This window comes from Chlamydotis macqueenii, chromosome 1 (assembly GCF_036417535.1).
Source record: "Chlamydotis macqueenii isolate bChlMac1 chromosome 1, bChlMac1.mat, whole genome shotgun sequence".
NCBI lineage: Eukaryota > Metazoa > Chordata > Aves > Otidiformes > Otididae > Chlamydotis > Chlamydotis macqueenii.
This window is the reverse complement of record NC_141556.1, coordinates 209,174,141-209,187,189: the sequence shown is the minus strand read 5'-3', so window position 1 is coordinate 209,187,189 and position 13,049 is coordinate 209,174,141. Positions and strand designations below refer to the sequence as shown.

Genomic DNA, 13,049 nt, shown 5'->3' with positions numbered 1-13,049 from the left:
TTCTGTTTCTTTTATTGCCAAAACATAGGAGCTTTCATGTATGAGTTACATAAAACATAATTTCAGATTCCTGTTTATTACAGGGATTAGAAAGCTTTTATGAAAGGGAAGATTTTTATGTGCTTTCACTTGAATTTAAGGTTTAAGAAAATCATGCCAAATATCCCAAGACTCAAAAATGTGACTATAGCACATGACAGCATTTCTCTAGAAATCAGTCCACGTGGTATTTCTATAAATTTCCATTATTTTATCAGTCTGAAACTTGGGTCTGGAAATTTCCCTGGCAAAGGAGAACTTTCCATTGAACTTGCAGCAGCACCAAACAAACTGAGCCCTCTCAGTTCTTTTTAGCATGTACAGGGGCTTTTAAGAGAAAAACTTGTCAGAAAAGAAATAAAAGAATTGAGCTTGGTGTGGCGGTAGTGAGTGACTTGAACTCAAGGGAGGCATTGATATATATATATGTTTTTTTTAATTTTTTTTTTTTTAATTAGCGTTAGGTCTTAAAACAGGTGCTGTACTCTAACCCAACAGTTTTTACTGCCTGTGTTCAGAATCAGTGCTTACAATCTTTGCAGAAAGCCAGCCTTGCAGTAACTTGTACCAGTTGGTCTCATGAGGTTGGCTGTACGCCACACACAGAAAGAGGTTTTCTCCTTGTTCATAAGAGACTAAAAACGGCTCTGGTTTCAGTTTGTGACTGGCATGGTTCCAGTGATTAAAGACTTGTTATCATATTGAAATGTGAGACAATTTGCACTGTATGGATGATACACATTAAAAGGGGGGGAAAAAAAACCCAAACAACTCATTATTGCTAGTTTTTTCAACTGCTTATCTGGTGAGATTGGAGGCCAGTTTTTCAGATACTCAGGCATGCCTTAACTGAAGCATTATATTGTTAGCTTTGCAAAGGAACCTTAAGGGTCTCAGCTGCACTACTCGGGACTGGGGAAGCTTTTTATGATAACCTAGGGTGGGAGCAAAACCAACTAATAGGATGCCATGTAAACCTGAGTACAGGATGACGGCAAGTGGATCAGAATTCATGTAGGAATGGTTAAGACCCTGCCAGGTTTGGTGGCATCTCGCATCTGATGGAACAGGAAGTGGGAGTGCAACCTGAGTTGCAGAAATTGCTCCACAGCATGATGGTATCTGGGAGGTTTAGTAGCAGTGCAGCTTGCTGTGAGCTCCCACAGCCTCGGTGGATGCACAGCCCTTGCAAACTGTTGTTCAGCTGGGGAGGATTGAAGTTCTGCTTCCACTAGTTTTATTAATTTGAATACTGTGAGACATTAATGAAGACTGCAGCCAACTATTTCTTCTACATTTTTTTAATGAATCTAATAAACAATATAACACTTCTTCCCTCAGCCTTCTTTAAGCATAAAGACTAAGACATGGTAAGACATCATTCCTACAACAGCTTTCTTGCAGACTGGATTGACCTGAGGCAAGAAACTTGCCTGATTTACAAGAAGAGTCCTTGATGATTCCAGTTTTTAGCTGTCAAGGTTTAGTGCTTGCGACGCAAGCTTCTGTGCCTGCTGGCAGCTACGTGCATGCCATTCAGTCAGCGCCCAGGGCTTTGGATTAGCGCTGGGGATGCTGACTGGTGTATCAGATGGTGTGAAAAGTTGGCACACGATAGTCAAAACAGATATCCATACCTGTTTGTAAACTGAAGGAGTACTGTTGTAGACCCTAAAAAAAAATGAGCATTGTTATGTTTGTTGGTAGCTCTATAGTAAGCTTTTTTTTTCATTTTTTACTTCTGCCTAATTATAAAACTAATTTTCTAAATATAAGTAAAATTACAGGTGGCAGGTTGTTTGAGATAATGTTATGTCAACCTCACGGAACAATATCACAATGAGAATCCTGGAGAAGATAAATATGGCAGCCAAACATAACGGCATGCAGAAGGTGGTTGGATCCCTTTTTTTTTTTTCTTCTTCTTTTGGTAGAAGAGGTAATCATTAACCTGGCTGTAGCTGCCTTCCACATCTGGAAGAAATGCTGTCATCTTTAGAGATGAAGTTTCCCTTTGAGTAGTGCCAGTGCCAATATCTTGTTTTAATCTCCTGGTTGAACTCTGTGGCCAGAAGAGCAAGCGCAACAACTCATTGCATGATTTTAGTGCTCATTAGATCAATACGGTGTCAGCATCCTGTCTGCCAGATGGTAGTGTTGGACTGGGCTTACATTAAAGTAGAACTATTTATTTCTCTTTTTCTGGCTCCATTACAGTCATGATGCTCTTACCCTGAGGCACTAAGAGACTACTCCAGATACAGCTGACTCCCCGCCCTGCTCCTTCATTCCTCTGAGGTTTTTTTGAAGAAGAGATGTTTTTGTCTTTGACAGTTGGGATTGCCAGTAGTCCTCTGGAACCATGGCCTATAAACAGAGGCAAAACAATATTTTAAATTACTGCTTGTAAATGCAGTTTGGTTTGGATAAAGCAGTGAGGTTCATGTCACCGCATGACTTCTAATTCCACGTACTCAAGATGGCCATGTAGAAGCTATTTTGGATTTATTCCGTGTGTTCTGTAGGACAGTGATTTGGGCCTACATGAGATCATATTCCTCACATCATGTTACCACTGATAGTGTATAATTTTGTGAGTAAAAGTTACATTTATGTCTTGTAAATTAAATTGTATTGCAGCCTATGGTGACCATAGATATCCTGACTTTTCTTCCTGAAGCGGAGGCTGATACAAAGGAAAGGGGAATGACTTGGACTTCAACACACTTAGTTTGGAAATGGTTCACTTCCTCCTGAGCTAACGTTAACTACTCAGGATGACACATTAGTTCTGAATCCATCCAGCAGCTTCTAGAAAGTTTAAAAGACTTGCTGAAAGGAACTTGGCTTGGCAAACCTGGTACCTGACCCTTCAGCGAGCAGTGTTGTGTGCTTTGGGGAAAAGAGTGTTTTGGTCAAAAGTCTGTCATGGAGTTCCCATTTGGGGAGATTCTGAGGAAGTAATTTCTTAAACCTGTTGCTTTTAGTTCTGAGTATCATGTGAGAAGTTTTAATGGGCGATACACATTTTTATTACAAATAGAAGAAAACCCTGCAGAAAAAGGCATTGCACCAATTGGAGAATATGCCTCTTAAGTCTTGAACTGGAGCATACAAATTCCTCTAACACATTCCCAGCCTCCTCCCATCTCACTGCTGCAACATGTTGCACTTGGCAACTTTTATGACTTCCTCAGGGGTTTTTCTCCAGGGCTTGTGATGACTGCTGCCTTTCTGATCTCCTGGAAGGGGAAAGGAGTCTTTGAAGACTTGGAGTGGGAAGACAGGTGTGGAGGGCAAGGTACAGTTTGGTAGGAGTGGAGTAGGGTCCAGGAGTGCAATGGCTTGTTCTCATGGGACAATACTTCTGCTCTGGTTGGTGACTTGGCAAAGATGGTGTCTGAGAAATGTGCTAATCGTAAGCCAGCATGGCAAACTCGTGAGTTTTCGCCCAAGTGGTTGTTTTTTTTTTTTCCTTTAAGTCTTCTGTTCCTGGAGTTCAGGCAATCTTTCTTTAAATAAGCAAACCCCAACTTCTAGCTCTTGTGAAGAGAGCTCATGGATGTGATCCAAGCTGGCAGAAGCTGAGCGCCGTGGATGCACGTTGGGCTGCCTCACTCTGTCCACTGCTTTGCTGCAAATCAGGGCTGCAAGCAGCCGTGAATTTTTCTTCAGAGACATCTGGTTCCTGTCTTGTGTATGATAACCATAGGCACAGATTTCTTGTATTGACTATATTCAAGAGCACGCTTGTGACTACACCTTTTTTTTACCTTAAATGGATGTGATAAGTGTTCTTGATTTATTTTTATTTTTTTTTTCCCCCTTCCCTCTCTCCTCTAAATTGTTCTGCTGACTTAAAGGACAACTTAAAATGCACTTACTTTAAAATGTTGTCATTCAAATGATACTTGATTCTGTATTTTAGGGTGTGAGCTGTCATATTGGAAAGGAATATATTTTCATGGTCGCCTTGTTCAAGAGGCCTGTAAAACAGGTTTGACTTGAAGTGACCATTTGAACTTCAGAAAATAGTTTAATCACACTGAAAAACTTGTTTCTTTTAATTAAAAATGCATACATAATCTACTTCCTTGATCCCTGATATTACAGCTTGTTCTTCCTTGTCTCTTTTTTAGGGGATGTTTTGTTTGTTCTTGAACATTGGATGTGCTGGGTCGATTAACTGTTATTCCAGGAAGCAAAGCTGAGAGGACATCATTGCAATGGCAAGCAGGAATACAACTTTTTCCTAAAAGCCTCTCGTCTAGGAAAGCATGTACATACTCTACTGCCAGAAAGCAACATTTGGGACTATTTAAACCACTGACTGTAACTTGGTCCAGCTTTCTCAGTGTCTGCTGGAGAAGACTTCTGTTCTTCCATAGCTTTGAAGCAGATTACAAGACGATCCTCCTCAGCAGGATTTAAGATCTTCCTGGACGCTTTACTGGTCCCCACAAACACAACAAGATGATTGACCTAAGCTTCCTAACAGAGGAGGAACAAGAGGCAATAATGAAGGTGCTGCAACGGGATGCAGAGCTTAAAAGAGCTGAAGAAGAGAGAGTCAGGTAAGGGACCTTGTGTCCTAGATTGTCCTGGGAAGGCCTACACAGTTCATATATGTCATAGTTCAGCACTGATCGGGACCAGACTGCGCAGTCTCTCTCTCACTCCCCCCACCCTCTGAGAGAATAGGGGGAGATAATATAAAAAAAATTGGCTTGAGGTTTGAGATAAGGACAGGGAGAAAAGTTACTGGTAACTCTACTACCTTCCCCCCCGAGCGGCACAGGGGGGAAGAGGGAATGGGGGTTGCGGTCAGTTCATCATGCATTGTTTTACACTGCTGCTTCATTGTTGGGGGAAGAACTCACATTCCTCCCATGGTCCTTCGTGGGGTCCCTCCCACGGGCCACAGTCATTCGTGAAACTGCTCCAGTGTGGGTCATCTCTTCCACGGGGTGCAGTCCCTCCAGAACGGCTGTCCCAGTGGGCCCTCCACAGCCGCCTTCAGGCATCCACCTCCCCTGGTGTGGTGTCCTCCATGGGCTGCATGTGGATCTCTGCCCCTCCATGGGCCTCCATGGGCTGCAGGGGGACAACCTGCTCCACCATGGGCTCCACCACGGGCTGCAGGGGAATCTCTGCCAGGAGCAGCATTACTGCTCCCCCTCCTTCTTCACTGACCTTGGAGTCTGCAGCCATTCCTCTCACAAGAAAAATTTTTCACAACAGGCTGGCAGACGCCTCTTAGGATCTTTTTTACATCTCATTCACTTCTCATCTCCTCTCCACTTCTTGCAGCTGGGCTGGGCTGAGTTAGGCCCAGTCAGCTGTGAGAGGCCAGAGGGTGAGGCCTGCAAGGCCCACAAGGCTCGTGCCTCCCCCTCTCTGCCCCTGCTCAGCTGCTTCAAATCTTCTCTCTTTTTTTTTTTTTTCTTTTTTTCTGTTTTTCCCCTTCTTAAATACATTATCACAGAGGCTTTATCAGGGAACATTCTGCTACCAATCAGCTCAGCCTTGGCCAGCAGCGAGTCTGCCCTAGGCCCGGCCGAGTCCACTGAACAAAGGGGAGCGACTTCTAGCAGCTTCTTGCAGAAGCTACCACCTTAGGCCCACCCTTACTAAACAAAACCAGAGCATTATACTGAGTTTTTTAGAGTATTCGAGTAGATAAAAACAGTTGCTGCTTGGGGCCCTGTATTCCACAGTATATGTGGTTTGGAGATTTTTACTCTGGCACACTCCCTGCTTGAAATGCCTCTACCACACAAATGATTCATTACTGACCAAAAGACTGTTGATTTGGACCCTTATAATTGTCTAAGGGCCAAGCACACTCGGTATGCAACTGGCTTGGTTTCCTCAAAAAAGCATTCAGTTTGCAAGTATCAAAACCTCTGCAAAATGAACGAATGTGTAATAAATGGGGAGATTTCTTTCAGAAAGAACACCAGTGTGCCAAACAAACAAAAAAGTCAGTGTAGATGCAGTCAGCAATATGTTTGAGTGATGAAGTTATGCCTAAAATACGTGGAGTATTGGAACGGGAGTCCAGAAGAGGTACCAACGCTATGCTCCATTGCCTAGAGAAGTCCTTGCAATCTATGGCTAAAGCAGAAAATGGTTCCCTGTTTTCTTTTTGGTGTCACAAGCAGAGTGATCTGGAGTGGTTTGTGTGCTGGGAGGTTTTCCTAGAGCTGTTATTAAGGTAACTGCCATGAATAGAGATGTGTGGATGGAAAGCAGCATTGCCCAGATGACTTGGCTTTGAGAAAGGCATCTGCACAGGTAAAACACCAGCTGAATAGTGGTTTCAGGTTTTTTTTTCTCAGTGTGAAGGAAAGTGTCCATTACAGGTAAATGAAATTACAAGTGGCTGAATAATGAAAAAAGCCTCAGATGCTAGAAGGTCAAAGTGCTGTAACACAAATAGATGTTTACAGGTCTCTGCTGAGGCAGGATTTTTTCTCTCATTGATCCAATTATCTCCTCTAGGATTCTTTCTCATTGTGATGTACCTCATGAAGACATGTATTTACTATTTAAATGTTTCTAAATTATTCAAACCATGATGCATCTGTGATGCTTCTCTTCCTCTGAGAAATATTTTTTTTGACAAATGCCTTCTGTCTAGGCATACCCTGAAGCAAATGGAATGGCAGACTGCTGCTTGCCTGAAAAGTAGCGTTCATTTTGCTGTGTAAGCTTTTGCAGCCTTGAGGTTGTTTGGCAGGCATGTGGTCAGCATGTTGTTGAGTTATTCCTCTTGCTCCCTGCAGTGTAAGAGCAATAAAGGCTAAACCAGTAGCTTCTGGTTAAAAAGGCTTCTCCTCTCAAGGCATTTGCTTTGCTGAAGACTACAGGTAAAATCATTGCAGGCAATATTCCCATTTTTTTCCCCCACTATCTTAATACAACCTCAGGAAGAAATATTTTCACCACATAGTTTTGTCTCCTGCTTAAAAAAGCAGAAAACTGACTTTGCTGTAACAGAACGGGCATTTTATTTTCTTTATTGTAGGTAGAAAAACACTGACTGCAGTCTGGGAATGGTTCAACAATGCCAGGTCTGAAAATGCTTGGGGAAAGTAATTGTAGATGTGAGTCTGAAAACAGTATCTGGGGAAAGAAACCCTTCCTTGAACAGAAAATTTAAAAAAAAGCCCCTTTCAGTAGTGGTCTGAAAGGGCTATTGGCAAGTATTTTTGTCTGTATAACTTTGCTTTTGCCATTTGTAATTCTAGTTTAAGAGGGTGTGGTGGAAAACATAAGGGACTGCAAGTTATAGCAGCCTGTAATCAGCATGTTTGTTTCCACAATAAAATGTCTCTTCTGGTTTCTGAATATTATAACTTCTGAGAAGCTGGAAGCTTACATATGAGACTGATTTTTCTGCATAGATGTAGCACACAGAACTTGTTTTTCCTATAGTGGAACACTGCCTGAATTGTATCTCCAGCCAAGGAGATGCAGTGTTTTAGTTTGAAGTCTACAGCTTTGCACACCTGGAAGATTCCAAGAGCTGAGATTGAATGTTATCATACAAACATCACACTCTGACAAAATGTTGTCTGTATGTGTAGATAATGGAAGTCTTTTGATGTGATCGTTTTCCCTCTAGAAGAATTTCTGAGGTTTGAAGGGTGTTCTAATAATCTGTTCCATCTATGGAGTCTGTGTGCTGTGTTCCTGGAGCGTGGACAAACTGGTAACACGACAAAATCCTCTTTGAGCAACTTCCTAGTGGAATTTTACAAGCCACCTGACAAAGTCCCTTCTCCGCTAACAGCTCCTAATATTGCTTATGCGTAGTAAAACTGTGCCGATTAGACTGGCCAGTGCAGGCAGTCTGCTTTAAATCTTGGTTTGTTGTGTGCTATAATAGGTGTTTGTCCCATCCTGCAGCTTCTCGTGTATTGGACTGAATTGGACTGGTAGTTTTAGGAACAGCATCGTTCTGGGGACAGCATGCCTGCTTCCTCCTTCACCTCTGCTGAAGTCTGTCCCAAAGGAACGGGGTTATTGACATTTTCTTCTTGTGGGCAAAAGGGTGATGAAGAAATCTCAGATGACAAAAGGCTGTGATGCAAGGAAATCAAGACATTACATCCTTTTTTTTTTTTTTTAATTCCTAGGGCAACAAGATGCCTCTGTTTGCTTCATTACCCCAGGAGCTGCTGCCAGCCCCTGAATGGCAGTGTTGCTGGGGAGGGGAAAAATGGCATAAAGTGGAAGAGCAGAGTGACAGCTAGTCAAGACTAGAAGCTGTTTTTCAGCATATTGCTGACTTTTTTTTTTTTTTTTTTATTGTTGTCCTTATTCCAGTCCGGGATTCTCTGATATACCATGCTCCAGCTGGGTTTCAGGTATTGAACAAATGAGTGGGCTGAGCACACAACTGAATTTCCTGGCAGTAGCTTCAACATAGCCTGTAACTTTTTTTGGTTGGTTGGTTGTTTTTTTTTTTTTGGTTTTTTTTTTTTTTTTTTTTTTTTTTTTTTTTACAGTTGTGTAGTTCAGAACTAACACAGTTTCAGAACTAACACTACTGGAGACAGTAACGTGGAACAGAAATACATCTGAAGTTCTGGATTGTGGTTGGGTGACTCTTTTTGTGGTGGAGTGGTTGGCCCCTGGCACCGGCGTGTCTGAGGCAGAAGGCTGCTGTGGTCGCCTGTGCGACAGGGTTCCTCGCTGTGGCTCTCGGCCCATCCCAGCAGAACCTCCTGGCAATGCCGTTGTGGGCTGTGCTTGGGATTGTTTGCTCACTGTGTCTACTGAAGGAGGCTAATGGTAGGGAAATTCTGATGTGGAGTTGTTTGTGTGGTGGGTGGTGACCGCCGTGTGCCAAGCCCCTTTAATACATATATTGGTGTGGCATTGCAAGAAAAGAGAAAGCTTCAGAGGTCCAATTCTGCTGGGTGCTGCATACACTTAACCTTTCTCACCGTGATCAGTGGGAGTGCCTGGCTGTTGAAGCCCTAGTGTAGATGGTGTTTGGTTCTGGTTGGCTTTAACCAATACCCTCTTCAGTCACTTTTCAAGGAAGTTTTCCTTATATTGTAGACTGTCATAAGGAATACTTTTTTTGTGTGTTATTTCTTAAAAGGGGATATATTTAAGATGTTGGAGTGAGCTGAATATTGACATTGGGGGAACTGGACTTACCATTGTAGTGTGAAAATGACATTCAATGACAGTCACCAGAATACATTGTTAAAATCTTCATAAAATATTTTTCTATTAGATGTTAATAGTTTTGAAGGTGCATTTAAGAGAGGCAAGGTTCTTGGTGGAGATGGTTTGAACATGGGTGCCAGTTCATGTTGAAAGGACTGATTGAAGACAGAGTTTAGAGATGCTGTCTTAGAGGTGCTGTCAAAGCTAACCTCGTTTATGAAAAGAATTACCCATTTTTCCTACTCTGCCTCCAAGGTATTTCTTCCAAACATTCTGAAATTTTCAAAACGTGTCTTCGGTGTCCACTCAAATGATTGTAGCGGCTTGGTAGTGTCTGCATAGTTAGGTAACTAGGCACCAGTTGTAACCTCATAATTTTGAGGTATCACTCTTTCTCATTGCCAGAAAAACACCTAGGGACCTTTTAAAGCTAAATCTCTGCAAAAATGTTCATTTTACTAGTTCTCCACCTCTTTTTCTTATAAGCCTCTTGATATATATTATTTGCACTACTTCATGATAAAAGTTTGGGCATCTGTAAGTGAATGGAAAAACGTGGAAGAAGCGTGGCTTACAGGCAAGGCAAGAGCATGGTGTGTTTGTATGTGCTCTGCAGCCTGTTCTGACCAGGGAACAGAACGGCACTTTGTGTGTCTAACTGAGGTCTCTTAGGCTGGCCGTCATCTCTTCTGACCCACACTGAATTTATCTGAAAGCTTGCTTGGGCTCTGGATTGGAGCTGCCACAAATAACAATCGCTTTCTGTAAATTCAGAGCTAAGGGTATGTTAAGATCCTGTCAGAGCATCCCCTTTAGCAATGTGGTTCTCGGGGTACTCATGTTATCCTTAAGCCTTGGTGGATTCAAATTAGTCTAGCAATAAGCAACTGTGACTAATAAGAAAATAAAGCCTACAATTATTGTGGAGCTGATTTTTAAGAACACATTTAAAAAATCCCAGATTTGCTTTGCAGCATGTTTAGTTCTTGTATTTTTAAGTCATACATTTGTATCAACAGGGAGCTTGCTTACGATGCCAGCAAAGCTTTTTAATCTGAAATTATTTTTTTTTAAATGCTTGGTTTAACATGATAATGGGACAGGATTTCCGAGACATTTGGCAATAATCAAAGTATCAAGTGGCACTAACTGGCAAGTTGCTGATTTCTTGAGTAAGCACCTGAATGCACCCGGATGAGAACATTCCTCTCTGGGCTGTAAAGTGCACCTGTCCAGATGGAAAAGGATAAGCTCATGTCTTCTGGATTAGTTCATCATTATGGATGTTGCTTAGCCCCAAATGTGACTTTCCAAATACAGTTACTGTTCAGGAAATTCTCTAGCAAAATGTGCATGCCATTATTTATCCTTTTTAACAAAGCCAACTGACATAAGAATGACTGTGGGTTTGGTGGGGACGTTGGTTGTTGCTCTACAGAGATACATTAAAAAAAAAAAAAAAAACAACAAACCCACCCTATTCTGAGCAAACTCCTCTTTTGCCTAAGTCTCCATTTGTCACTGGACAGAAAAAAAATTAAGGGAGTATATATCCTTCAGAAAGCTTTTCTGCATCTTCTGTGGTTTCTGCCGGGTTCATGGGACCAAAGTAACAGTGGATTACCTTGGTCTCAGTCCACCTTGTGAAGAGCCAGTGAGAAAAGCAGGACTGTTTCCATCTTTATCTGGCGATATAACTGGGGTTAAGGAAGAGATTCTGCTTACTGGTGCTGTTAACAGACACGGCATTGGACTATAGTGAGAACTGGGCTGATACCTTTTCTTCCCTGTATTGGTTGCCACCTTGTCTACTGGTAGCAGATGGATTATTTGACTGGATGGTGCTTGTTTGGAACAGATAGCAAAGCAGGGTGGATGGAGCTTGTTTTGTATGGTAGAAGAGTGTGCTTAAGGGAAAAGGTGAATACTAATAAAGGCTTTTAAACCTCTAAATTGAGTACACCCTCAGCAAGTGTACTTTTCCCTACAGTACAAAAACTGTCTTGGTAAGATCTCTCTGTCACACGTCTGTGCCTGGGACTGTGTTGTATTGAGTGCCAAACGGAAGCCTTTATCTTCCAACTAGATTAGTCTTGATTTGTAGTTTGCCTGAAATCCTCAAATGTGATCTGTTCTTTAGCACAGCATCGGTTTCTTGGAGATGCCCTTGGTGCTTATGTGAAGAAAGCTATGATGCAGGCTCTTCTGCTCACTTACAGCTGTTTGTGTGCGCCCTGCGGGTTGTCATTTGATCAGGGCTGGTTTTATGCTTTATTTGCCTGCTTGTAAAGCTTGGAAAGTATTGGGAGCACTGTGTTCGAGCAGAACCTGTGAGCAAATGCACATACTTTCTAGCAACCTCTCCTCCCCAGATTCAGGTCATCTTGTCCAGGCTGACTCTAGTTCCAAAGGTGTATTGTCACAGGATAGCTGTTCCTTCACTGTGAAGATTTTGTTGTTGGTCTGCTGGTTTTTTTCCATAGCTGGTTTACTTGGGTTGTGTATTAAGAGGGAGGGGAGGCCACCGAGGAGCCTCAATGCACATCCTTTAAAACAAGCAGACAAACTAAACAAGGGAAGGCTGTTATAGAAATGAAACAAGGGGAAGCTAATAGAAACTGTGGAGGCTGACAGATCTTGAAAGACTCCTACCTCCTGTACTCTGTAACCTCAACAGTCTTGCTACAGATTTCCAGAGTGGAATAAAGTTAAGCTTCCATATAGAAAGAAATACCTAAAATAATTTATATATTCTGTGTGTCTGCCTCGGGAGTATCCAATTATGTGGTTTATAACATATTACTTGAAAAATGAACCTTACTTCAAAGTCGATACTGCAGCTACTAATAGCAGAATAAGTCAGTACTAACTGCAGGTGACGTAGAAAAACATACAGAGATGAAGGACTCAATCTTCAGTGCAGAATGTGTACATGGTTTAAATGAAATATGGGGACAACATGCCAGTCTGATGCCCCACATGTGGCCATCTTCTAGGAGATAAATGATATATAGCAGGGTTAGTCTGGTCAGTGTGTTTCACAGACGCTCAGCACAGAAGGTGGGATCGTAGTTTTGGTTCCAGATTCTGGTGGAGATCGTGTTTCAATGGGCAACAGAGCTGCCTGCTTTCACTTCTTTCTCTCCAAAATCTCACGCTTGTGAGCATCTAATTCATTCTAATACTCCAGCCCTGAATGTGTCTGTCTTTCCTTCTGACTTCAGAGTAAATGTCAATTTTTCTTGTTACTCATCAAGACTTGTGCTGACTACAGCCTAGTTAGTTCTCCATGGATCCAAAAGCAAGATGCTAGCTGAGATTAATTCATCAGGGTATTGTTAGTAGACTGCCTTTTTCTCATGTCTCCACCTACTTCTGCCTACCCAAAATCTAAGTATCCAAAGACACCCCAAAGACAAGAATTGGAGGTGTTGCTGGTGAGCTGTCATGATGACAAGGATGGGGAAAGGTGCATAACCCCATTGATTTACTTCAGTCTTCCTCGTATAACCCTCAACCAGTTTAAAATTGTATTACTTTATTGCTTAAACTAATCAAATAGTACATTATTTTTTTGAAAGTCATGTGTGCAGTTACCATGCAAAAGGAATAATCCATATTTGCGGTTTCGGACTGGCCATTACAAATGTTCTGGGTGTAGTTCTGTAACAAATGCCAGAAAATACTTTTTTTTCCAGCGCCTTATCTAGGTATGTGCAGAGTAAAGAGGCATGCTCACGGCAAGTGGAATGTTTAAACAGTTACTCCTTTTGCCTTGTAAACCTTTTATGGCTATTTCCAACTCTCAAAGAAGTCAAAAA

General features: G+C 42.0%; 1 protein-coding gene across 2 annotated transcripts in view; it reads left to right on the top strand.

Moving 5' to 3' along the window:
• The window catches only part of SYTL2 (synaptotagmin like 2), a 63,083-nt gene that overhangs the window by 11,409 nt on the left and 38,625 nt on the right, over positions 1–13,049 (top strand). For both annotated transcript variants that reach the window (XM_086739692.1, XM_086739690.1), the window contains exon 2: positions 4,179–4,613. In XM_086739692.1, coding sequence (XP_086595818.1) covers positions 4,513–4,613 — 101 coding nt within the window. In that variant the 5' untranslated portion in view covers positions 4,179–4,512. The remainder of the gene's footprint in view (positions 1–4,178; positions 4,614–13,049) is intronic.